The following is a 27739-nucleotide window of genomic DNA, read 5'->3' as shown; positions in this document are numbered from 1 at the left end:
TGAGAGTTTATAAACATTTGGAATTTTATTTAAAAAAAAAAATCACAACCATGAACATTGTTACAATTAGAGGCCCTCTTGGTTCTCCACAATGATACTGAGCATGCTCACAAGGGGTTCCCATTGTTAAGTCTTAAAACAACCATCTTTAAAAGGAAAAAAAAAACTCAGCACACTACCATTTAACTTGTTTTAATGTTTCTTCACAAATGGTGAAAATACTAAAGTACAGACAAGGAATAATCATAATGTTGTGGCCAACATTATAAATATGGAATTATAAATTTAAAACATTTTCTGGTTTAAAAAATAAATCTGGTCGTCAATGCAGCTCTGCGGGTCTGTCTAGTAGGGCCGGTCTCTACGTTCCTGACGGTGCTCGCCTCTGCAAGTCAAAGAGACACTTTGGTTAGAACAAGGAAGGGACACAGAGCCCTACCAGAGCCCCCAGTGCTCCAGCAGAGGCTGGGGAGAGGCAGCGCTCCCCACCACATACTTATCCATTTTCCCAGGTCCTCCACGTCCGCCTCTTCTTCCTCCCATCTGTTCCATCAATGGTCCAGGAGGGCCCCCAGGACCACCTCGTCTTCCTCCACCAAAGCCACCTCGGTCCATTCCACGGCCACCTCGGAAGCCACCTCTGTCTCCACCTCGGCCACCTCGGAACATTCCTCCAGGACCACCACGGTCCATAAGCCCACCTCTTCCTCCCCGCATGCCACCAGGGCCACCTCGGCCTCGATCACCACCTAAGGTAGGAAGGAAGAGTGGTAGGTGAGTCAGAGGAGTAGAGGCTGAGGCTCTGAGGACACACTGTGGTGGATCTGCTAATCCTTCTCCTAGAGCAGACACTACTCAATCACCAGGAAGCTGAGACGCTCCAAGAAACCTATACCTACCCGGAGGTGGGAAGGGTGGCGGGAGGAAGCCCTCAGGCTTAGGGGCCTTACACTGGTTGCATTCTGTTCTCCAGGCGAAGTTCTGGTTTCCACAGCCCCTGCATAAAGTTGCATCACAACAGAAATCACCAATAGAACTAAGGGGGGTAGAAAGATTCACACCATATTCTATGCACAATCATGGGAGTCCAGGCACAAAACACTAGGGTCTGAAGTAAGTCTCAGGCAGCAAAGCACTCCCAGAAGCAACCTGAGTACTCAACCAAACCTCTACCCATAACAGTCCTGTCCCAGAGTGGGAATAGGGTGACACCACTAGCAGGCTATCAATCTGCAGGGAGAAGTACATACGGATTGGGACACTGCCAGTCTCCAGCTCGGTGCTGGACATTTCCTCCTCCAGAGGGGTTCCCTCGGGAGCCTCGGGGTCCCCGTGGGGGGAAGCCTCCTCTGTCTCCTCCACGGCCTCCCATGCGTCCCATGGGTCCTCCAGGACCACCTGGGCCACCAGGACCTGCAACAATAAACAGTCAATCACCTCTTCATAGCAAATTTGCTACAGGAAACTCTTCCACAGGCCCAGAGTGCTGTCCATGAATGCTATTCTTTCTGTGCAATTTCATGTAGCTTCCAACTATGGCATTTTCATATAATGAAACTGACAGCCAGTCAGAGGTTCCCTGGAGCTCTACCAATTAACCCATATTGTACAAACATACAATGCTGGCTCAATGGTCTAGTATCAATTTTACACACCCTTTTCTTATTTTACTGTTCTACTAAGTTTCTCAAGGGCAAAAATCACTGAAAAACAAAAAACAAAAAAACCCAAACCAAAACTGTTTAAAGTAACACAAAAGTAGCTAAAAGAAAGTGCCCAATGTATATACCTCCACGAAGTGGTGGTGGCATCCCTCTGCCCTCTCGAGGTGGCATGCCACCCCGCATGCTGTTCATTGGAGGCTTCTTTCGGGCAAGAGAAACTTTAAGTTTGCTTCCTTGAAAATCTTTTCCTAGAAAAGGTAACAGAACATCAGTGATCCTTACATTTTAACTCTTCCCTCTCCAAGGAGCTACTTTTCAACAGATTCCATCTTACTGAACTTGTCTACCCACCAAAGCATTAAAACCTCACAATCTCTAGGCTCTTTCCTGGTATGACTGGAGATGAAGTATCACAGTTTGTATGGCTTGTTTAAACATGTACAAGACTGAGCATGGTAGCCAGCTAGCCAATGCCTATAATCTCAACATTTGGAAGTAGATGTAGGAAATAGATCAGGAAGCTCAAAGCCATCAATAGCTACATATGTGGGTCTTGGAAACACTCAAATGTACACTGGCAAAGACATCTTCCTTTCTGTGTCCTTCTCTCTTTCATGATGTTAAGAAACTGAACCCAGGGACTATACACGTTAGGTGAGTATTTGCAGCGTGAACAAGGTAGCTTTGCAATAAAACACACATAACAGGATATCCTGACCCAGGGCCAGTGTCTGTGTCCTTTAACAGTAGAAGGGGAACACAGTGAGTAACTTCCTTCTGGAGTGGATCATCTTATTGTTTCAGCTCTCAAATTCCTTCCTCCTCCCCTATTGTGGTCCAGAAAAAGGTTAAGTACATTCCTTCGGTTTCTACATTCCAGAGAATGTTGTTTTTTGAAGACAGGGTTTCTCTGTGTAGCTTTGGAGCCTATCCTGGCACTCACCCTGGAGACCAGGCTGGCCTCAAACTTACAGAAATCCGCCTGCCTCTGCCTCCTGAGTGCTGGGATTAGAGGCGTGCAGCACCAACGCCCAGTGGCCCCAAAGAATGGTGTTTTAACAGTATCCAATATAACACATACTTTCTCAGAGGGGACACACAAACTGTTCTAATTTCTTAAATGTTCCTGCATGAGCAAAATTCAGAGTGACAGGGAGGACATCCTACCATCAAACCATTCCACAGCAGCCTTGGCAGTTGGTGGATCTTCATAGGACACTGTTGCATCACCTTTAGGCTTTCCTGTCTCCTTATCCAGATAGATGTGGATCATGGGTTGCCCAGTTCTCTTGTTCATCTACAGTTAAAATAATTAGGATGTGACTATAACATTTGAACTTGAAGAAGTTCACAGTAATTCCTAAGTACCCCCTGTTGTCAAAAGGCAGCCACATAGAGTGTGATGTTCCACACCTTTAATTCCAGTGCTTAGGAGACAAAGACAGATCTATTTCTAGGCCAGCCAAGGCCAACACAGCGAGACCTGTCTGAAAAAAGTCAACAGGCAGACATAAAGTCTACCTCAGATACCTGAATTAAAGGTGTGCACCACCACTGCCCAAGTATAATACCATAAAAAAAAAAGGCACAGGAAAGAATACAGCAAAACAGTCGTACGAACAAGAAAATGCTATTTAAAAAGGAGTTATGGTCATGAATGCCTGCGTGTATGTATGTGCACCTCATGTGTGCAGTACCACAGAAGCCAGAAGAGGGCATCAGATCCCCTGGAACTGCAGTTACAGAAGGTTGTGAGCCTTGGGAGCTGAACCTGGGTACTTCTAAGCAATCTTTCCAGCCCCACAAATCTTTATTAAAAACAAACAAACAAACAAACAAACAAAAACCTCGGGGCGTTGGTGGCGCACGCCTTGAATCCCAGCACTGGGGAGGCAGAGGCAGGCGGATCTCTGTGAGTTCGAGGCCAGCCTGGTCTCCGGAGCGAGGGCCAGGATAGGCTCCAAAGCTACACAGAGAAACCCTGTCTCAACCCCCCTCAAAACAAACAAACAAACAAACAAACAAAAAACCCACCAAAAACCAACTCAACAGAAAATCAAACAAACAAACAAAAATAAAAACAAAACAAAGGGCAGGAGAGATGGCTCAGAGGTTAAGAGCACTGACTGCTCTTCCAGAGGAACTGAGTCCAATTCCCAGCAACCAAATGGTGGCTCACAATCATCTGTAATGGGATCAGATTCTTTCTTCTGGCATAAAGGCAGATAGAGCACTCATACACATAAAAACAAATAAATAAATTAAAAAACAAAACAAAAAGAGCTGAACACGGTGGCTCATACATATTAACACTTGGGATGTTGAAGTAGGATTATTTTCAGTTCAGGGCTAGAGTGGGAGTAGATCAAGTTTCAAGTTAGTCTAGGTTAAAAGGCCTTGCTCAAACACACTAAGAGACTGACAAGCTGGCTCAGCAGGTCAAGGTGAATGTTGCCAAGTCCACAACCTGAGCTGGATCTCCAACATGCAGGAGAACTCATTTATTTGCAAGTTGTCCTTTGGCTTCCATATACACACTGAGACATTCTAAATGTAACAAACTAAAGAAATGGTCAACAGCCTCCCTCCATCACCTAAAAGATTTCCCTTTGTAGCCCTGCCCGACTGTTCTGGAACTTGCTTCGTAGACTAGGCTGGCCTCAATTCAGGACATGCAGCCTGCCTCTGCCTCCTGAGTGCTGGGATTAGAAGCTTATGCCATCACACCTGCATAATAACATCTCAAACGTAAATTGAGCAAAGGAATTTGGGGTTTCATTTTTGCCCAGAGTGGGTAGGACAACAGAAAATCATAACAGCACACGGTGAATGTGTGTGCAAGCACAAATAGGTAGAGAAGAATCTATAGAACATTTGCTATTCTTGCAAAGGACCTATGTCCAATTTACAGCACTGAGGCCAGACTTTGCAAATGCCTACAGCCACGACAGATCTGACACCCTCTTCTGGCCTCGTTGGGGCACCTACATGCATGTGACACTGAGATATACACTCAAAGACACATATAACTTAGTTACAGATGGAGTTAAACATGTACTGCAGAGTGGATATAAGCTGTGCAAAGAGGGTTGGCCAGATACCTGCCATGCATACCAATCCCTGGTCCCATATAGCAGGAGGAGAGACCTGATTCTCAATTTGACCTCAGACCTCCAGAGATATTCTGTGGATTATGCTTGTATCCTCTTACATTTACACAAACAAATGAATCTTAAAAAAACTGGAAAGAAAGAAAAAGCAGAAGAACCTGACTTCCTAGCTATGGAGACTCAGAACAAAGTTGTAGGACGAATCAACTGTACCAATCAGTCAACAGCTACACATGGGTAAATCTTTCAATAAGATGTCACAACAAGCTGGGCGTTGGTGCCGCATGCTTTTAATCCCAGCACTCGGTAGGCAGAGGCGGCAGATCTCTGTGAGTTAAGGACACCCTAGAGTTCCAGAACAGCCTCCAAAGCCACAGAGAAACTCTGTCTCAAAAAAAGTCACAGCAAGTGCTCGCTTCGGCAGCACATATACTAAAATTGGAACGATACAGAGACATTAGCATGGCCCCTGCCCAAGGATGACACGAAAATTAGTCAAGTGTTCCATATTTTTTTTTAAGCTGGGCGTTGGTGGCGCATGCCTTTAATCCCAGCACTTGGGAGGCAGAGGCAGGCAGATCTCTGAGAGTTCCAGGTCAGCCTGGTTTCCAGAGCGAGTGCCAGGATAGGCTCCAAAGCTACACAGAGAAACCCTGTCTTGAAAAACAACAACAACAACAACAACAACAAGTCACAGCAAGCCTGTAAACAGGAAGAAGGAAAAGAAACCAACAAGTAACAAATCTGATAGCTAACAACAATTGAACCAAGAATTTTAGTCCAGTCGGTGTGGTAGCAATTTGCCTTTAATTCTAGCTCTGTCTGGAGAGACACAAGCAGGATAACCAGCTTGATCTACACAGCCAGTTCTAGGTCATCCATAGAGACCCTGTTTTATTAGGAAAAAAGAAACACCATCACCACCACCAAAAACCAAATCAAACGAAAAAGAACTTCTAGACCAAAAGAATACACACATGAACAAGATACAGGCTGGAAGATACTTCCAGGAGGTTTGCACTCAATCTATATGGAGCAAGAGTTGTCTTATGGCTGCTCTCAGCCAAGCTCAATTCCCAGCACCCACATGGTCACAACTGTCTAACTCCATTTCCAGGGATATAATACCCTCCCCTCCCTCTTACCTCTGAGTACCAGACATGTGCACAGTGTACATGAACAGGCAAAACACTCATACATATAAAAAAAATAAGTAAATACTTTTGCTGTTGCTGTTTCTGAGACAGGGTCTCACTACATAGATCAGGATGGTCTTGAACTCAGAAATCTGCCTGCCCCTACCTCCAGAGAACTGGGAGTAAAGATATGCCACCCAGGCTGGGCATTGAGGGCTCATGGCTTTAATTTCAGCACCCAGGAAGCAGAGGAAGGTGACCGAGAGATTGAGATTCCCATCCCCTACTGTATTATTCTCATAATTTGGCTGCTTAACAGGAATGTGAAATATTACTGAAAATATCTTTTGAAGATGAAAATAAAATTCAGTCTAAGGATGAATTTAATTTGTATACGTCAAGCAATTAGAGAATACTCCTAAAAATCAGGTGTGATGGTGCACACCCGAATCCCAGCACTAGGAAGGTAGAAGCATGTAGTTGAGTTCCTGGAACTAGCTCTTGTAAACCAGGCTGGTCTCGAACTCAGAGATCTGCCTGCCTCTGCCTCCTGAGCACTGGGATTAAAGGAATGTGCCACCACGGCCTGGTGTGAGACACTGTCTTAAACAAAACAAAATTCATAAAGCCCTAATTTTTTTTCTTTTTTAACTTTGCCGAGACTGGGTTTGTACACCAGGGTGGCCTTGAACTTAAGACATCCTGGCAAACCTTCAATTCTTACATTGGGAAAGAAATCTATAAACATCTAAATGCCTCTACACAGTACATAATTTATTCCTAGTGTTTATGTAAGCATTTGAACAATTAACTGATAATTTGAAAACATGCCTCCAAGTTATTAGTTATTCAGAGAATATTAAGAAAAACCTATCTTTTTCTCAACAGAAAAGACAAGCTTATTTTTAAGTAAAAAAACCAAAAACTCAGCAGACTTAGTAATAGAACCACCAGCTGCTTAGCATTTTCATCTACAAAAACTGGCTACAGTTATAGTCTGGAACTTGGAAGGTGGAGGTAGGAGATCAGGCCACCCCGGAATACAGAGGACCTTGTCTCAACAACAACAACAGAAACCCAGCTGACAGGAGGAGAAGCTACTTATTTTGGTGGTCTTAAGACCCTAGTGCATTCATTATGTATGCCAGGCAAGTGCTCCATCACTGAGCTATCCACTCACCTTGACAACCCCACACTGCTTAAAGAAGTCTGCCAGATCATCCAAAGTTACATTGTCATTTAAACCTTGCACATAAATTGCACTGTTGTCAGAATCTTCATCAGGATCTATAGGAAGGCCTTCCAGAGAAAATAAATAGAATTACTGCCCTGTATTAATAGTGGTGGCTCCTGCTTCTTCTTCTTTTTTTTTTTTTTTAAGAGACAGGCTGGTTTCAAACTACTAATTCTCCTTTTTCAACCTCTCAGTCATGTCCCACCAGGAGCTAATAAGCTAATAGTAGGGGCTTAACCAATTGGACATTATCAAACAATATTCACAACAAAGACAAGATAACTACTAATCATACTGATAGTAAGTTGGAAATTTTTGGGTTACTTTAAAACAATTGTAAAGGAAGTCCCAAGCTGTCTTTGCAAAGAATGGATCAGTCTGCTAAGCTCTTGCTTCTATGGCATTTACTCAAAATGAAACAAGGTAAAGTTCAAGAATTTTAAGTTACCTAGATCAAGATCTGGTCCTTCATCCATGGGTCCTGCCAACCAGGAAAGATCATATAAGACATTATTAGTGCAAGCCTTGCAAGCTACAAATCTTACAAACACACACAGCTATCTACTACACCACCATTTGATGGGGGACTCATTAATTCAAAATGACCCGCACTGCTAAAATGGAGCAGTGCCCCTTTAGCGTTTGTGAAGTTTGCTAGGGTTTTCTTTTTCCTTTGCTCGTTTGTTTCTAAACCATTAACCAAATACACTTTCAATGCTTATGTGCCAAATTAGTGTTAAATTAAAGTCAAAACCTTTCCTCCACATAAACCAAATTAAAGCTGTACTCTCCCCCACATTATAGAAGCAGTTGCTCAATACTTCAAGTTACCCTTTGTTTTATAACCATAGGTTAACCTTATTACCCCTAAGACAATGCCGGCAGTACCCATTAGTCTCTTTTGTATAGATCATTTTTAAACCACTTATGAAACTAGTAAAAATTATAGTTTTCTAAAAACTGACTGTATTTTTTTTAAACACTATCCATGGTAATACTCAAAAACTTACCACCAGGCTTATTGAAGCCACCTCGCTCTCCAGCGCTGCTGGGGGGATAAACGAAGAAATGAAGGCCTTTCCCTTTAAAAGCCAGTACCGCTCTGAGCCTTGCGGGGGCTCGTGGGGAAGAAGGGCACTGGCTAAACACATCTCCAAACAATGCATCTCTCTCATCTTGTCACTATGCCTTTCTTCAGGGCAGCTTGCTCAAATTTCCTTAATATACAACCTTGCTTGTCTGATTGGACACACACCAGTGTGGCTGGTTTCTTTCATGTCAGGGGCTGGTATTAATAGTGCAATACTTGGCAAATTAAGGAAGGAAAAAAAAACCCCTAGACCCAAACACCCACCCCATCAGCTGAAACACCAGGGAGCTTGGTGTAGAAATATGAAGGCAGAGACAATTGCTGTGAGGAACCTTTCCAAGTTCATAAAGGTGCACCCTCAACCTCTCCCCAGGGAGAGCCAAATGAGGTCCTAGTCTTCCTAACAAGTCACAATATAGTAGAGCAGGAGACAAGCACATTAAATCTCTACAACACACATCAGAGGACGCATCCAGCCAATCTTCAGCATAAAGCCATACAGTCCAGGGCCCTAATGGATTTAACAGTTACTGTGAAAGGAAAATTTACAACAAATACCAAGGCTCAGCGGACTGGGGGTGCAACTTTATAGACATACCAGTTAAGAAGACTATGGCAATAATATACACACTATACAGAGGGGAGAGGGAATATGAGTTGTGGCTTTTTTTTTGGAGGGGGGGGACAGTATTTTCTAGGACTAAATAAAGGTAGCTCCCCAGTGGGAAGACCTGACATTTTCTTAACCAGTATTGCACCTTTAATACCTAAATATACAATTTCAAGCTGTTGCATGCAGCTTTGCTTCTCTTTTAAAAGTACACACCATAAAATGTTCTCTGTCTTTAAACACAAAGTTTACACTTTAATGTTACACAATTCTAGAGTATTATACCTCCTCTGGTTCATTACCAAACAACAAGTATGCAGTTACCAAAGTTACAGAAGGATTCCATTTATACAATGAATACATTTTGTTTAAAATATTCTATGTATATTTTTCCTCTCCATATGGACACCGTGTCTAGTCCCACTTTTCATTATGCTGCCGGCTGAGTACTGAGTACGGGTACTTTTTAAGTATTGAAGTGTATACAAGGCTCTCACTTTGTAACCTGTAGCATATAAATGCGACAAAGCATGTTAAAAAGTTTCCACGTTTAACAGCCAATGAAAATATCAAAATACTGAGGCAATGAAAAAGGGCATGTTAACAACATTGAGCGCCTTACCTGGAGCAGACACTGAAAACCATCACCACACCACAATAAAAAAGGGGGAGGGGAACTGCCCCGTGTCCTGTCCCCACAGGATCCAACAGACTGCTTCACAGTCTGTTAGAAACCTATGGGGTAGGCCATGGTCTCTTCTATGGCTCCAGGAGAGATTTCTCATCCAGAAAGATGGGCCCCTCTAATAGCAGTCTAACAAAGTCAGTAGAATCATTACTTGTGGAGTATTAAGATGAATAGACCTCAAATTGCTTTTGCAATTGAAAAATACTAAGAATTCTAGGTGATTTGAGACGTGATGATAGTAATTTCAAGTGTCTATGTCTATTTTTAAAACATCCATAAAGACGTGAAACCTTTATAATGGAATGACATTCTCCAAATCAGAAGACCAATTTTTACTTTGTCAAATTATTCATAAAATTTGCATGTCATAAAATGACTTTTTCCCCAATAAAGATTTCACTGAAGACTTTATTAAAGTTATGCAGAATAAACAAAACATTAACCATCTTTCGGTAATACAGAAATTTGCTAGTATGTGAGTAGATCAACTTAATCATTTTGAAGTTTGTTTCTTTAAAGAATTGCTAGCTTTTTGAACAGTCACCCCAATCAAATTTATACTCACTACAACATTCTGCATAACTTTTTTGCTAGTTTATATAGGGACAGAACACACACGTAACTAAATCTGGATAATGTTAACCACCAACATCATACCTCACCTTCATCAAAGTCTAGAAACCAGAAAGGGAAGAAGGATGGGAGGGAGGGAGGGAAGGGTAGGCAGAGGCAGCAGGGTTACTGATCTAAACAGTTTTCTAAACCAGATCGTACCATCAATCACAATGGCCAAACCAATTTAGACTTAAAATCTCCAATAGGGAGTGATGCTATACTCATACACATTACTCTGTAAAAAAGTTATTAGATTGTTCTGTGCTCCAACTCAGGCCATGGTTTAAGGGTTACGGGGCCAGTCTTCATCATGTTCAACAATTCTGGGTACAAACACTGGAAACAGCTGCATCCTTTTTCTGCAGTACATACACCAGGTATTTTAAGACAACCGTTCAGAATTCATTAGTTAAAACCTAGGGTTGTTAGAAGGTTGTGTGTGTTCCATCCCAAGTCTATTACCCAAAGAGGTTCTCACCTCTGAACACCATGAAGGGGACTGAAAGCTCTAGTTTCAAAGCCATTCTTTGCTCACCCCAACCCAACAAAGGCTACTGGCAGGGAAAAAAGCAAACTGCCACTTATATGACATTTCCATGTTTTAGAAGATAGCTTGACCTCAACAGATTGTCCATGGAAATGTGGAATAAATTTCTTATGTCTTTCAGTCCCTTCTTCCCATTGAAAATCCTATGGATGAAGCAAAATTAGGTAAAAGGAGAAAAGGTTTGCTCTTACCCCATTCCACCGCGTCCTCCTCCCCGCCCACCTCTGCTCATGCCTCCACGATCAAATCCCCCTCTTCCCCTGCCCCGGTTATCAGGGCCACTCATGCTCCGGTTCTCTCCTGGTCCGGAAAATCCTCCAGACTCCTGCCCATAAACACCCATGCTACTGGGGTGGTCCTGTCGGAATGAACCTGAGGAAAGAGTCACATCTGTAAGCCATGGACCACATTTACACTACTGCCTGACATCCTTTCTCTTGGAATCATGAAGTTCTCAACTGTAAGCGACTGTGTATGTACTAAGCTGAAGGCTGCCTTAAAGAACAATTGGTTCATCAGGGCTAACACAGCCTCGTATAGCCAGACTATAATAAACTACTTCCAAAGGGAAAAGATGCCCTGGAAAAAATACATTCATAAGTTTGTGTGTCCAGGATGTCCCCAAAAGCAGTTTCTTTGCCCTACCTTCCAGAAACAAAAGTAGACCCAGGTTTTCTAAATCTCTGACATGCTAAGGGCTGAGATATAGCAAGGAGCCTTAGTCATTCCAGTTCAAAAAAAAAAAAAGCACACAGATGAAATAAAAAAGGACAGCCAGGGTTACACAGAGAAACCCTGCCCCCCAAACCAAACCAAACCAACCAACCAAAAAGCAAAAATTGAGGCAGAAATTAAATAGTAAACTAATATACTTCAGGGGTTTTAGTTACTTCTCTAATTTACTTATATGTAAATATAAGCACTGGGGCTTCATGGCAGAACTTATGCTAAGACCCTGGGCTCAATCCCCAGCAGAAAACAAAAATCAGTTCTACCCCCATCAACTGTAAAAGTTTTAAAAATACCCCCAAACAGTTGTCTGTAACAACTTACTCCCTCTGCTTAATGGATTCACACAAAATCAAAGCACAGAGTTTTTACTTGGCTATCAGAAACCACAGTAGCCCTCAATAGGTCCTAAAGAATGCCAGCCCTATCCACTGCCGAGTACCCACCCCATTGACTGAATCCCCTACTGGGGCATTCAGACTGTTGTCCAGGATGTTATGCCTCATACTTGTATCCTGGAAGCAAACAGTGGTAACAAGCCCTCCCCGTTTTCAGACTCTCCAAGCACAACCACTAATACTTGGTTATCTCTCTTAGCAACTCACTCTGCTGCCCGTAGCTGCTGCTCTGTTGACTATATTGACTTGGAGCCTGGTTGTAGGATCCAGTCTGAGGGGGGTAACTAGTGGGAGGCTGCTGTCCATAGCTGCTTTGTTGACCATAGCTACTCTGCTGTCCATAGCTGCTCGGCTGTCCATAGGTGTTCTGCTGAGAGTAACTGCTCTGATCGTAACTAGTCGGCTGTGAAGAGGAGTAGCTGAAAGGGAAAAAAAACAAACATGTTTTCAGAAGGAAAAAAAGCACATCATTTCACCCAAGACCCCCAAATACTAGACATTCATGGGTATCGTAACAGCCACTTTCTTTTTTCTATCATTGAGAGGGGTCTCACTATTTGTAGCCCAGGCTGTTCTTTCATCTGCACACAACTCTCTTGCCCTAGCTTCCTGAGTGCTGGATTAAAGGCATACATCACTGTATCTGGCCAAGGCACCATTTTTGTATTTATAATAACAAAGCTTTAAATGGAAGAGAGGAAAAAAAAAAAAACCCGCATGTATACTCAGAGCTGCAGTTTAGAGCTCCCATTTAAAATGTTTATTTTCAACTATGTTTAAGTAAATCCAGGAATTCAGATGGACAGAATATGTACACGTGCACTTAGAGACAACTAATACAGTGAAAAATGACACTGAAAGGACAAGTGAGGTGTTTACTTCCAAGAATGTCTTCCTTTCTTTTTGCAGCACCAAGGGTCCAAACTAGACCTTCACACACTATCAAGTGTTCTACTCCAGTCATCTAATAAGTTAAGTGATGACTGATTTTCTGAGGCATGGCTATTGGTAATACAGTGCGCACATATATGTCACTCCCCAAATGACAGTTTTTCTTTCAGACTCAAAATGGCTTTGCTAATGTTTCAAACTTTCAAACATCCTTAGAAATCTAGGAATAAGACAAGACAAGGAAATGTTAGAATGCTGTATAAAAGATGCTAGGTTTCTGTGAAACTATCTAGCAGGTAATCTAAGTATCTACATAAACTATTAAAAATAAAACTTAGCTGGGTGGTGGGGGTGCATGCCTTTAATCCCAGCACTCAGAAGGCAGAGGCAGGTGGATCTCTGAGTTCAAGGCCAGCTTGATCTACAGAGCAAATTCCAGAAGAGCCAGGGCTACACAGAGAAAGGCTGTCTAGGAAAAAATAAAAGCAAAAACCAAAATAAAGACTTTCAATGAACCATAAATATGTGCAACTAAACTATTTGTTATACCTCTCCACAAATGTTAAAACCCAACAGGTATGGGTCTGCTCTCCAAGGACAGTTCCCTGTCCACTTTTTTTTTTTTTTTTTTGGAAGGGGGGACTGGTTTTGAGACAGGGTTTCTCTGTAGCTTTGGAGGCTGTCCTAGAACTAGCTCTTGTAGACCAGGCTGGACTAAAACTCACAGAGATCCGCCTGCCTCTGCCTCCCAAGTGCTGGGATTAAAGGTGTGGGCCACCCACGCAAGGCCAACCCTGACCACTTTTGTTTCTAGTTACAAGCAATGTGTTAAACCATTAAACAGATAATCAGGAACTATTTTAGCAAATTAAACTAACCTTTAAAGACACAACCCTGTCAACTGGTACTTACTTCAAATGAGAAAATCTGCAGTATCCCTTATTTTAAAGAAACCAAAATTGGACATTGTAACTATGATGGCTAATTTAAGACAGAATATGAAGAACAACAGAGCTTGAGCTGGAGTAGTTCAGAGGTAGAGGATCTGCCTAGTAATGAACAAAACAAAACCCTGGATTCCCCAGGCACTGCAATGGGTGGTAGGGAGGAAAGTCTTGTCCCTACTTTACCCATGGTGATTGCATTTGAGAAGACAGTTTCTGTGGTTCTGTGAAGATGGTGTCAAACACTCCTTTTTCTTATACTTCTAATTACAGGAGCAAAAATAAGTTTTGGTCAGTATTTAGACAGCTCCATGACACTACTATGGAAATCTAAGACTGAGATCTGAATATTAACTATATATATGGTCAAGAATAGCTATGGGAGAGTCAGAAAACAAATCTTACCCAAGGAAGCCAATGCTAGCTGGTCAACAACCCAAAACCAAATCCCTGTCTTGTTATATTACTCACTGGCCACAAAGGAGAGACTGACCTGGTAGGAGGATAGGATGGAGGCGCGGTGACTGGCTGCATGGGGTAGCTCCCAGGTACCTGGGGGTAACTGTAGTTACTCTGTCCATATCCTAGGCTGGGCTGGTTATAACCCCCCGTGCTAGATTGAGGTTGACTAGTCTCAGCGGGCTTGTTACCATCCTGTGGTCTAAAAGGAGAAATAAAATAGTAAGACTTAGTTTCAACAACCCCCAAAGCCCTAGTTAAGAACCCCACAGTTCTGTGAGCAATAGGAAACATTAACGCCCATCTTGAACATAAAGAAAATAAGCCCAGCATCAGTCCATCAGTAATTGCTGGAAGACAATGAACAGTGTACTTCACTTGTTCTTTGTTAACAACTACTAAGGGACTTTCATCATGTTACGTTGCCAATGTAAGTAATGAATAAGGGGAGGATGGAAGAAAACACTTTTTTCTTTAAAAAAAAAAAAGTGAACTTTTGAAGATAAGAAATTTGAACAATGTAAACTTTTTAATTTGTAAGGTCTCAGCATTAGACACTTTGATTATCTGTGGGTTTATGCTACTTTTACCAGAAACAGACTAGAAAAGACATTTCCTAATTTGGCCTTCTGTAAATTAACTTAACCTTGCCACATCAGTCTCCACAAGACGGGGGGGTGTATGCACCACCCATCCCACATTAAGACTAACTAATAACTCAGGGACCCCCAATTCCTCATGAGCCCAATAGTTTGCACCAAGGCAGTAGCAGAGTTAAGTTAGGGCTATCTCAAGCAAAGCCCCCTTCAGCAAGTGGACCAGAAAGGAAGGATGCATTAAGTACTGGTTTCTTCACGGAGATGGTTGTGTAGTCATAAACTTTCTCTTTCCAGTGAGAAAGGAGTAACCACTGCTGATCAAGAGACAGCTAGCTATATTTTAAGGTGGCCAGCTCAGAAAACTAAGCTTGGACGTGGAGTGGGGAGGGGGACCACGACAAAATGATGACTTATCAAAACCCATTTGATACACAACAACCCCTCCCATGTGGCTTGGCTTTACCACTGCATAAGAACATCTCATGGGATTTTGCGCACCCAATAAATTCTGCAATACCTGAGTCAACTGTAATGGGGCCTTCTAGGAATCAGCCAGTTAAATATAACTACTGTACAGGCTGTCTATTGGATATAACTACAAGTGGCTCTGATTACTCACTGTGCATTTTAGAAGTAATTTCACGAGTGTTTGCCAGAGCTAATTTCTTACCTCTACAGCAGATAAAAAGTCTAGGGTACAAGTTGATCTCCTGTTTATTCCCTAAAGTCTTCATTCAAATCAGAATTCAGTGTTCCTTCAAGACTGTATGCAGAAGCCACCTAAGTGCATTGTCTAAAGCAAAGACCTGAAATCTTCTGTTAAGTAATAATATATACCACTTATCTACCACCAGCCATGGAGTATGAACTTTATTGGACTTTTAATATTTACCACATAGCTGGGTACCCAGTTATGAATTTGTCTATGACTTTTAGTTACCAAACCATCACATCATATAGAGGAAATCATGTCAACTGCTTCAATTGAGGTAGTAATTCTTTCCACATAAGGAACTATCCTTACTGATAATTGGGTCACATACTACTTCTTGACTCACGTGTAACCCACCCACCCTGTACTATCAACAACTGTGTATTTCCTAAAAGAAAGCACTTACCAATTTACAGGATCAATAAACCAAGATCAAGTATCAAAAGTATTATTCTATTGGTAGTTAACAATGTGGGAAAACACACACACAGTTTTCCTGTTTAGAAAAGCAAAAGTCTTCTCTTTCCCCCAAAGTAGGCTCTGAATAAAACCAGGCAACTGACATTCTTACTTTTCGGCCCTCAAATAGCACCATTTTGTCACCAGAATACCTGTTTGTTGTGCTCAAGCACTCTGGCTACTGTAAAGACTGGAGAATAGTAAAGAGCCAGCAAAGGGAACTAAGTCATCATAGCTAGTTGTTACACTTTCATATCCAAAGCTGACACATCAGAGGAATAGGCAACTGTGGCCTTACCTTGTAGGTGCAGTGGCTGCTGGCTGCTGGCCATAGGCTGGGTAGGCAGGCTGGGTGCCATATGCGGACTGAGCTGCATAAGAGGCCTGGGTTGTGGTGACTGTAGCAGTGGTGGTGTCATAAGCACCAGTGCCATATCCTTGGACAGGCTGGCTGTACGCCTGGGGGGCAGTTGGAGTGGTATAACCTATAACAAAGGAGAATTGGATCAGATTCCAGGTCCTCTTCGCCAGAATGCTACCTTGTTATTTATTACCAAAACAACTTGTAAATTGCCCACTCTAAAGCACCACAAAATCGAATCCCTATATTCTCCTTGCAGCAAAAGTAACAATAAAGGAGTGTTTAAATTGTTTTTTACTATATTCATTGTGCTATTTTATTAAGTGTGTGCACACGGGAGCTCACCATAGCACATTTGTGGAAGCACAGGACAAGTTTGGGGAGTTGGCTCTCTCCTACTACATGGATTCCGGTTATCAGGTTTGGAGGCAAGTGCCCTTATCTCCTGAGCCATCTCACTGACCCTAAAGTTTTAAATTTTTTTTTTTTTTTTTTTTTGTGTGTGTGTGTGGGCAGGCTTTCTCTGTATTGCTTTGGAGGCTGACCCAGAACTTGAAGTGTAGACCAGGCTGACCTCCAACTCACAGAAATCCGCCTGCCTCTGCTCACCAACGCCCGGCCTAAGTTTTAAAATCTTAAGTATTGTTTTTAATAACTCATTCATTCATGCATGCGGTTTGCTTGCTTGCATGTCCGAATGTCTGTGGGATGGTATCAGATCTCCTGGAACTGGAGCTACAGACAGTTGTGAGCTACCACATGGGTGCTGAGCCATTTCTCCAGCCCATTTTTAGTAACATTTTACCTCAAACTATATATGTTTTTAGACTAAATCTACAAGAAGTGAAGTGTGCTTTTGTTGTTGTTTTGACACAGGGACTCATTCAACCTAGGCTGATCTGCTACTTAGAAGCAAAAGATATCCTTCTTCAGATCCCCCCATCCCCAAGTCTCCACCTTGGGATTACAGGCACCACATCATACCTGGGGTGCTGGGGAATACAGGACTCCATGAATGCTAGGCAAGCACTCTACCAACCAAGCTACATTCCCTACCTCAAGACAGAATATTCTATAAAAAACTGTTGCCAAGGAGAACAAGCTTCTTTCTGCCCCCGTGTAAATGAACTGGATAGGAGACAGTGCTGTTTTTCGTTATTTTTTTTTTTCTAATTATAGATCCATCTTGCTGGCCCTAGTTTCTGAACTAATTAAAAATAAATAGACAACTCCCTCAAAACAGGAAATAAAGTGTTCCAGAATGGGAGGTAAAGGGTACTGGATTAAGCACTAAAATCTGCTTTGACAGCAGTACATACATGAGGTATTACAACCTTTCCTGGCACCAGATCTTTGCCTTCCTCATAATCAACAGGCTCACATAAATGATGTACTTTAAAAGCTAAGCCCAGATGCCAGGATTCATATCCAAAGAAGAGCCCAATTCTTATTAAAGTTAAAAATGATTTCTGATCATGGGTGCATACCCGTGATCCCAACATTCCAGGGTCACAAATAGCACAACAACCTGGGCTATGTATGGGTTATACAGGAGAACCTTGCTTCAAAAACAAAAAACAACAAAACACCACACACACACAAACCAAAAAAAAAAAGGAGCTTTATCATTTAAAACAAGTCTTGAACTAAGACTACTTAATTTAGTTTCATTTTGGACTAGCCAAGTGAGTACCCCCCCCCCAAAAAAAAACCTACTAAGACAATATCATTAGATTGCCCAGGGTTGTGTATTTCATTCCCTTATTTTCTACCTCAACCACCAGATTTCTGGGATAACAGACACATACCATCATGACAAGCTTCGACTTGTTTTTGATTCTTTGAAGTAGGGTCTCACTATATAGCCCAGGCTGGCCTTGAACTCAGACAGGAGCCTGCCTCTGTCTCCCAAGTACTGGGATTAAAGGCCTGTGGTACCACACCTAGCTAAATTTCTTTTTGAATCTATTTGTAGCACATAGTCCTTTTCTCAAACATTCAAAAGAAACTCTAAAAAGGGCCCTAAACACTTGAGTTGTCCTGTTGTTCATATGAATGGTTTTTTGTTTTGTTTTTTGAGACAGGGTTTCTGTGTGTAGCCCTGGCTGTCCTGGAATTCACTTTGTAGACTAAGTTGGCCTTGAACTCCTGCCTCCCAAGTGCTGGGATTAAAGGCATGTTCCACTGAAGTGGGATTTTGTTGTTTATTTTGTAGTGATGGGGATAGAACCCAGAGCTTCACATACACACTAGGGAAGCACTCTACCATTGAGCCCTCTGTGTGAAATCATTTTTTGTACACCATGAAATGTTGTTTTACCTTGCCTGCATAGGCACCTTCTGATTGGTTTAATAAGGAGCCCAACAGCCACTCACTAGGCAGGAGAGGATAGGTAGGACTTGCAGGAATAGATAGGAACTCTGGGAAGAAGAGAGGTGGGATTTGCTGGCCAGAAACAGCTCAGTACGATCTAGGTTCTGAGCAGAGATAACGAGCTATGTGGCAGAATGTAGATTAATATAATCTGGTTAATTTAAGTTTTAAAAGCTAGTTGGGATAAGCCTAAACTAAGGCCAAGTGTCATTTGGGAGCTGGCAGTCCAAGCAAAATGAACAAAAATCAACAAAACGGGTAAGAGACTAACAGCACATCCATGTGTTTTCTTCAAGGAAAAAGGTGGTAAGAAACACCGTACAAAGAAATTTTGTTTACAGTGAACAGTAGAAATCACAGCTTAAGAATTGCTTGACTCATAATGAGACGCAGATATATAGTACCTTTCTTCAGGAGCTACACTTAGAATACTAGAAGAGAACAGTGTATTTCTATGCATTCCCTTTGATAATTACCCACTGACGTTAATATGTAAAGGCAGCACGGGGTTCAGAAAACTGTGCCTGAATCCAGCTTCTGACCCACTGGCTCATACTTAATCTATAAGGGTTAATTTTGGTTCCTAAAGCTGAAAAGCAGTTGATAGGAGTAAATGAGGTATGAGAGGCAAATTAGAATCATGTAGTGTACACAAACTCCTATTACCATGTTTGTTTCAGTTCTCATCACACCTGCACTAGGGTAGATAAACATTTCCATCCAAAGACTAAGTTAAGATAGGTTAGCAAATTCTTCCCATGAAATACATGACAAAGAAATAAATACTATTTTTTTCCTGTAACTAATATTGTTCGGAGTTCAGATAGTTGGAAGACAAAAGTTTTACATTTCCAACACTTATATCACACAGCACCCCTACAGCAAAAAAAAAAAAAAAAAAAAAAAAAAAAAAAAAAAAAAAAAAGGCCAATTTTCACATATTCTATATAATGCATTCTTAGACCAGCTTTCCTTTTTAGTGTCCTGGAATGCTATTTTATGCTTAAAACACACTATGTCTTAAAAAACTCATTAACACTTAAAACAGAAAATGGATTAAAATAATTTGTAACACTTAAACAGAAATAAAATGTGCCTGTACTATACAACAGACAAACATACACATGCAGGATGGCAGTCTGTTCCTTTAAATAAATCTAATCATGCAATCTAGCCTTCAGGGAGCAGGAAAAATCAGTTGGAGTGATACCCCTGGGAAGGCAAATAATGCTAACAAAGGCTTGACAAATGTCAAGTTCAATAGTAAAACCTTCCCCCATGGATCTGCAAATTGCACCTGAAGCAGCTTTTCACATTAACACCTTTGTGTGTGATGTTAGAAAGTCTGAGGTTTAAACAAATGAAAACACCTAAGGGTTAACATTACAGGGTTAGACAAGATGGAAAGCATTTCCCATGCAAGAATGAGCAGGATAGTCAAACCTGTACTGGTCCCTTCTACTGTGGAAAGCACAAAACAAAAAGTAGAGGGTACACTATCAGATGAAGCAAACAGATGTGAAAACCATTTCTTTCTTTCTTTCTTTTTTTTTCGAGACAGGGTTTCTCTGTAGCTTTGGAGGCTGTCCTGGAACTCTGTAGACCAGGCTGGCCTAGAACTCACAGAGATCCATTTGCCTCTGCCTCCCAAGTGCTGGGATTAAAGGCGTGCACCACCACACCCCAAAACCATTTAAAATTTTAAACAGCTCAGTTTAAGAAGGCTCATTCTTAGCATCAGCACAATCGTTTATATTCATCCAATACTGTTGTATATTATACACAGTGTATAAAAGTTATTTCTTTCAGAACTTATTCCACCCACAATCTACCGGATAGCCCCCTAAAGGAGAATTTAAGAACAAGGGAAAAATACTTACTAAAATAAAAGATCCCCAGATATCATTATACAAACCAGAATATACACCTAAGAGAGCTATCACCAAGTCTCTTGAAGGTTGGCCTTACCAGTGGGAGGCTGTCCATAAGAAGTTGCATATGCTGTCTGCCCATAGGTGGCAGTGGTTTGAGCCTGGGTATAGCTGACATCAGTAGGCTGTCCATAGGTTCCATAGCTTTGTTGCCCATATGCCTGCTCCAAAGAAACGCATGCAGTAGCTTCATAAGAGAATACTGTATTTTAGCAAAATAACAAACTGATTTATTAATTCATAAACTGGAGAACTGAGCAGAAAATACTGGCTTATGGTTTAGAAAGAAATTATAAAAATAAAACAATCTTTAAAAATTATGAATGTCAGCCAGGCGTTGGTGGCACACACCTTTAATCCAAGAACTCAAGAGGCAGAGGCAGGTGGATCTCTGTGAGTTCGAGGCCAGCCTGGTCTCCAGAGCAAGTGCCAGGATAGGCTCCAAAGCTACACAGAAACCCTGTCTCAAAACCCCCCTACCCCCAAAACTAGGCAAAGTCTTTGTTAACCAAGCTTAGCAAAATGCTCTCAAGAACAATATGGGCACAGGCATGTAACTGACAGAACAAAATGAACACCGAGAAAGATAGTGAAAATTCAGACAGCATCTTGCCAGATTTGAGAACCAGATTTTCAACATGATACAAACATATATGCTATAACTCTATTTCAAAAAGTGAACCAGAACAGTTCATGTTCTTATGATAGTATATCAAGATTACCTTTTTAAAACTTGGACATTAATAATACTTAAAATCAGATAAGGGATGAGTTGTTCTTTCAGATATTTACATGTTCATATTGTAGACTTATTTGAAAGACCAATTAAATGCGAAACATGGCTTCCAAATGTTTCTTGGCAGTTAATATCAACTTGGCACAATCATTTCAGAGTTAGAGGTCTTAAAAAAAAAAAAGGGGGGGGGGCGCTTACTATGTAGTTCTGACCTGGAACTTGCTATGTAAACCAGGCTGGCCTCAAAGTCAGATTCACTTGCCTCTGCCTCTCCATGTTAGGATTAAAGGCTAGTGTTACCATGCCCAGCTGAGGTAATTATTTCTTGATATTTCTGAAATTTACCACTGAATCCCAGTTCCAGACTTTTAAGCATTTAATCACTTGACTGGTGAAAGGGTGCATATGTACACACCATGCATGGTGTATACGTGGTGGTCAGAGAACAAATTAAGAGTTGGTTCTCTCCCTTGTAAGTGGGACTTGGGGAAAACAGGTTGTCCAGCTAGGTGGCAAGCACTGTTTCCCAAGGAGTTATCTCTCTTGCTCCTGGCCTATGTTTTTAGGCTGAGGAAAAAGTAGCTGACTCAACTTGTCAATGTGCAACCACTAGCAGGTTACATAATAGCTATACAGTATAATTTTCTCATCAGTAAAAGGTCCTAATGTAATCTTCCTTTGAAGAATTGCAATGATGACTACATTAATTTAAGCATAATAAAATATGTAGAAAGGCCAAGACTACAACGAGATACTTTGAGCCTAGGAAGTTAAGAAAAAAAGTTTTTCAGTTTTAAAATGGTTTCATCTACAACAAACCCTCATTGTAAAAAGACTAAAATTGCCAAGTTTTTTTTTCAAACATTAGACAACACCACTACTAGAAACTTGTATATAATTTTTTTCCTTTTCTTTTCTAAGACAGGGTTTCTCTGTGTTTGTTGGCTGTCCTGGAACTCATTTTGTAGAAAAGGCTGGCCTCGAACTCACAGAGATCCACCTGCCTGGGCCTCTCAAGTGCTAGGATTAAAAGCATGTGCCACCACAGCCTGGCTAAACTAAAGCATTTTCACTGAAAACACAACCACACATCCTTGTCTTTGGGATTACCTGGGTGGTCTGCGCATATCCTTGAGTTGGCTGGGCGGTGTAAGCACTGTAGCTGCAAAAAGAATTAAACACGAGAATTGAATATAGAACATTCCAATTGTGCTACTATATCCTTTACAATAACAAAATTTCTCATAATCTAAAACATTACTGATGGACAAGCATTATTGCAGAAGGCTAACTTACCCCTGCTGGGCTGCAGCTTGGCTGTAGGTACTGTAATCTAGAAGAAACAAACAAACAAAAAACCCAATTATTATCACAAACAAGGAAGGGGGAAAGGACAGAGATAGAATTCAGGCAGCAAGAATAATTCTTCAAATTGTTGTGCTCATCTCATCTCTCAACACCAAACCAAGTTAAGCCACTTAAATGCATGAAATTTGAATATGGTGCTAGGTAATGAGGTGTAGATCAGTTGAGTTGGCAGGGACACCTCTCATATCCTGCATATTTCCACGACCATAAACCCATCTCAACCACCAGCTATCAATTCAAACACATGATCATTATCTTAAGGCTAACAGAAACCAAGACCACAAAACAGCATCAACTTTATAGTCATATAAAAAACAAACTATGCAAAAGCATAAGAATGCCCTCCCAACCCCCACTTTTCCAGACAGGGTTTCTCTGTATATGTTGTTCTAGTGATCCTGGAACTCACTCTGCTCTGCATGGTGGCAGGGATTCATTTGTCTCTGCTGTCCCCTCCCACTGAAGTCACACTCCACCATGGCCAGCTTTTTGTTTTGTTTTGTTTTGTTTTTGAGACAGGGTCTCTCTAGATAACCTCAAACTTAAAAGAGATCCATCTGCCTCGGCCTTCCCAGTGCGGAGATTACAGGAGTGAGCTACTATCAGTCTTTTTCACTTTAGCAAGAACAACCACAATTCCCTTTAACAGTAACAATGAAATAGAATGACAAAACCCACGATGACAGTTATTAAATCTAAAAAGGGCCTGCTGTAACATAACACAAAAAGCTAGAAACCCCAGAGAAGCCAAGGCAAAGGATGGAAGTACATCAGTGGTTGGAACACATGTACATTCTCATGACTATAACCTGGCATGTGGGGACACCCTGGGTTCTAACTCCAGCAGCATGAACACACAACTGAAACCAAGTTAACAAAATGCAAAAACTGTCAAAGTTGAGAAAGCACTATTTTAATAGGCCTAGGGGAAAAAATTCTAGGCCTACTATTTCTACTTCCTAAAACTTAAACAAAAATGTTTTCAATTTTAAAAAGCCACAAATTTTCTTCTCTATAAATAAGTTCAACTCTCATTTTCTTTCCCATATCAAATTTATACTATATCAAAAGGAATTACCCTATGAGGTAGCACATGTCTTTCAACCCAGCATTCAGGAAGCAGAGGCAGGTGGGTTTCTGTGAGTTTTAGGCCATCTTGGTCTACATAGTGCATTCCAGGACAGCCAGGGCTATAAAAAGACCCTGTCTCAAAAACAAACAAAAAGGGACTAAGTCCAGTCTACTTGGGTATCAAGTAATGAAAATAAATGCCTAAATTTTCTTTTTTCTAGTCTTTTCGAGACAGGGTTTCTTTGTGTAACAGTTCTGGCTGGAACTCACTTTGTAAACCAAGCTGGCATCAAACTCACTGAGATTCACCTGCCTCTGCCTCCCGAGTGTTGAGATTAAAGGCATGTGCCACCACTGCTCTGAAAATACCTTAATTTTCAAAGCACCACTTAAAGTTATCTAAGTTTTGGGGCTTTTTTTTTTTTTTTTTTGTAAGACAGAGCAATTTCTGTTTTGTTTTGTTTTTCAATACAGGCTTTCTCTATGTTCTGGCTGTCCTGGAGCTAGCTTTGTAGTTCAGGCTGGCCTCAAACTCAGATCCACCTGCCTATGCCTCCCAAATGCTGGGATTAAAGGCGTGTGCCACTACTGCCTAGTGAACTTTTATTTTTAAAAGTAACTCTACCTAATTGTTTCCCCTCTACAAGAATACATATCTTCTTTGGTGTTCAAAGACAGTAGTGCCATTAAGCCAGAACAAAGGGTCCTTTTTTTTCCAATCAGAAAGCAGACAGTCCCTAATCCAAAAGCAACAGTTGACAGTTTTCTTCAAGAAGGGGATCTTCCCCAATCCAAAGCCTCCTTCACAGTATCCTGGTCAAGAGTACTTTTCTGAATTTATCTCTTAAAAAGTTGACTGTCACCAGGTGGTGATGGTGCACATGCCTTTAATCCCAGCGCTCAGGAGGCAGAGGGATCTCTGTGAGTTCGAGACCAGCCTGGACTACAAGAGCTAGTTCCAGGACAGCTTCTAAAGCCACATTGAAACCCTGTCTCAAAAACCAAAAGTCAACTGTCTACCTTTTTGCACCTTATTTGGCTATTTCCTTCTTCTAGACTCTTAATTTCAGAGCCTAATTATCAATGTCATCAGTAAACTGCCCAAAAAGAGATCTACAACAACAAAAAAATAAACGTTCAACAAAATCCTGAAGCATTTTCAACAATGCTTAATTTTTTTTTCCTTTGAGACAAGGTCTAACTACTTAGCCTCAAGCTAGCTACAGACCCCATACCACTACAACTCTCTACAACCTAATTACCGAGATTACAGGTGTGTGCTACCTTGCCTACTTGTCACCTTCTTTTGTTTGTTTGCTTTTTGAGACAGGGTCTCACTATGTAGCTCCAGCTGGAACTATGTAGATGAGGCTGGCCTTAAACTCTATCTGCCTCTGCTTCCCAAGCTCTAGGATTAAACTATGACTGGCTACATTCTTCATACGAAATAAAATTTTTAAAAACTACGTCCTTCCATGTAGCATTTGTAAAATACACCAACAAAGCATCTAAATCCAAACACTGAAACCTTCATTTTGTTAAAGTTTCTGTGCCAAAAAAAAAAGAGATTTTTGAATCACTGACATTAACCTCAATGTTTACAAAAGACTTATACAAGAGCAGTTACATAAAATTGGCAAAGCTGATACAGAACAGCTAACCAACTCAAATCAGTGTGAAACCGGAGGATTTGGTGGGCTAAGGGAAGCAACCACCCTAACTCATGTGTATCTACCTAATACAGTATACAAATCTCCTACTGTCTCAAACACGGCACTGAAACAACGGTCTGATAATTTAACAATTGAAAAACTATACCCCAAAATACAGTTAAAGAGGCAGGCAAAGGGGCTATGATGGGTGCGGAGGGCTCAAGAATGCCTGGTAATGTTTACTTCTTGTTCTGATAGTAGTTATTTGGGTACTATAATTCTGCTTTATTGGACATACTCTGTAGGCACTATTCTACAAGATACAGATGGAGGGAACTATATTCCCTAAGGCAGAGCCTGACTCAGGGAAGTCACTAGCCAAGCTGCAGAGATGTGGAGATTTAGGCTACATAATGTCTTGGAGCCAACAAGCATTTCTTGGGTCCAAATGCTTTAAGGACTGAAAAGCTCAAGAAACCACCTCGACCCCCTTCAGACAGGGTTTCTCTGTGTAGCCATGGCTGTCCTGGAACTTACTCTATAAGACCATGCTGGCCTCAGATCCATCCAGCTGCTTCTGCCGGGACTAAAGGCGTGTGCCGCAGCCAACACCACCCGGTGTCAAGAAAACTTTGAAAAAGTCTAGCTAAACTCTATTTTCCAGGAAAGGACACTAAGTCCTAAGTAAGATTCCCTCAGCTGGGACAAGGCTGTGGACAAAGCAGAGCATGTTTTTAATTCGAATATGGTTCAAGGTGGTTATCAGCAAACAGGATTTGAACAAAGATGACTAAAAAGCAGCAATTATCAAGCAAAAATCTGCAATTGCCTTGTTTGGCTTTAGTGGGTAAGAAGGCCCACCAAAGAAGCCATTTCCCATCAGGATGTTTTGGGCTGTAGTTTCTCGGTCTCTCTTTAGGGACACTTTTGGTAGCCTGCTATCAAAAGCCAGCATTTACCTGTTTACTGACTACATCGTTGGCGTCGCTAAATTGTGATGCTGGAACCTTTCCCAACCTTCCCCCCCCCTCGATTTCTCCTACTGTCTCCAAAGGCCATATTTCAAATCCCTAATTCCTCCAGAGGCAAACAAATCGCCACCGTGCCAGCTAATCGCGTACCAAACTGCTGGTGCTCGGCTACACTCACTCGCTCATTAAGGACAACATTCGTCACATCCTAGAGTTCCCACCGCCGACTTTTTAAAGTCGGCTACCGGTCTCCTTTCCCTGGCCTCAATAGGGCCAAGAAATAAGCCTGCAAGCTTAATGAGCAAACGCGCGGGGTGAGGCTTTCTGTTTCTCCCAGATCAAAAATGCTAGAAATTTCTGGTTAAGATTCTGCTCTCCGGATCCACACGGCCTTGTTACACAACCGATCCCCCGCGCCGTTTGCTGAGAAAAGGACCCCGGGAAAAGCCACTGCATTTTTTGGATAGGGAAGGTGGTGGAGTTAACACATGATAAAACCGAAGCCTCCGAGTGGGAAGAAGGCAGATCTGCGGGACCCATTAGGTTTAAAGGTGGAGCAGGCCCACTCCGGGTGCAGCCTGGTAGCGCCGAGGCAGGCCTGGAGGATAATGGGGCTCCTACTCCTAAGCCGGCGCCCCTCGGCGCACACACTCGCGACGCCTTTTTGTTTGTTTTCAAATCTGAGTCTTTACACAAGAAACACTTGCCCTCAGGCTAGCAATGGTAAGAGAGGTTACGGGGGCAACCGACCGCGGCTCTTCGAGCCGCCATCCGACACCCCGCCTCACGCGCCTTCGGGGTGATGGGCTCGAGGCCCAGTCGCGGTCCCCTTTGGGCCTCGGAGGCCGCAGGCCCCGCCCACGTGGCGGGAGCCCCGGAGCACCCACACCGACAACCGCCACACAAAGGAGGCCAAGGCGAGCCCCGCACGCCCCAGCTACCGCGAGGCCCTCGCGCGCAACGCGGGCGCCGGAAGGTTCCAGAACCAGCCCGCCTGGTGGGGGAGGGGGAGGGGAACGCGGACCCCCCGAGCTCGTCGGGTCGCGGCGCGAACTCCAACCCTTTTCGGCAATTCCACTCAGTCATCTCTGCCACCCCCAGAGACGAGCGCCCCCCAGTTTGGGTGTCCCGGCCGTCGCCAGCGCGACCGCGATCCCACTCCACTTACCCGTGGACGCCATTTTCTCTCCTTCCTCCTCGTTCTCTCAACGTCCGTCTCCCTCTCGCGTTCCCCCTAGGCGCCGCACTGCGCAGGCGCGAAACCCGCAACCTCGGACGCTACCATAGGGCCGGGCCGCGGGGGTGGGCAAGGAGGTTCGAGTCCGTGATAGTCTGGTTCTTCGCTCCCGAAACCGTTGACCCAATCCTCTCTAAAGAGCCGGACGTGACG

At 42.4% G+C, this 27739-nt stretch overlaps 1 protein-coding gene and 1 non-coding gene across 5 annotated transcripts; one reads left to right on the top strand and one right to left on the bottom strand.

Annotated features, from left to right (window-relative positions):
• Window positions 1–27715, bottom strand: Ewsr1 (EWS RNA binding protein 1). Of its 4 annotated transcripts, none has more exons than XM_027387361.2 (17): window positions 27518–27704; window positions 22584–22620; window positions 22398–22449; window positions 20589–20712; window positions 16184–16370; window positions 14150–14317; window positions 12029–12240; window positions 10886–11066; window positions 8155–8192; window positions 7593–7625; window positions 7091–7209; window positions 2832–2961; window positions 1790–1912; window positions 1251–1413; window positions 900–997; window positions 497–749; window positions 1–385 (listed from the first exon to the last, which is right to left on the bottom strand). In XM_027387361.2, exons 1-17 carry the CDS (start codon window positions 27528–27530, stop codon window positions 346–348), a joined length of 1971 nt encoding a protein of 656 aa, XP_027243162.1. In that variant the 5' UTR covers window positions 27531–27704; the 3' UTR covers window positions 1–345. The 4 variants fall into 4 exon arrangements, with proteins under 4 accessions (XP_027243162.1, XP_027243163.1, XP_027243164.1 ...); XM_027387362.2 differs by having other exon boundaries at window positions 8155–8189; XM_027387363.2 differs by lacking the exons at window positions 8155–8192; window positions 10886–11066 and having other exon boundaries at window positions 27518–27705.
• On the top strand, window positions 5183–5288 carry LOC113832297. Its single transcript, XR_003479511.1, has one exon. It is a non-coding gene; the product is annotated as a U6 spliceosomal RNA (small nuclear RNA).
• Window positions 27716–27739: the final 24 nt, after the last annotated feature.

Source organism: Cricetulus griseus, assembly GCF_003668045.3.
Source record: "Cricetulus griseus strain 17A/GY chromosome 1 unlocalized genomic scaffold, alternate assembly CriGri-PICRH-1.0 chr1_1, whole genome shotgun sequence".
In the NCBI taxonomy this organism is placed as follows: domain Eukaryota; kingdom Metazoa; phylum Chordata; class Mammalia; order Rodentia; family Cricetidae; genus Cricetulus; species Cricetulus griseus.
This window is presented reverse-complemented; position numbering and strand designations above follow the sequence as displayed.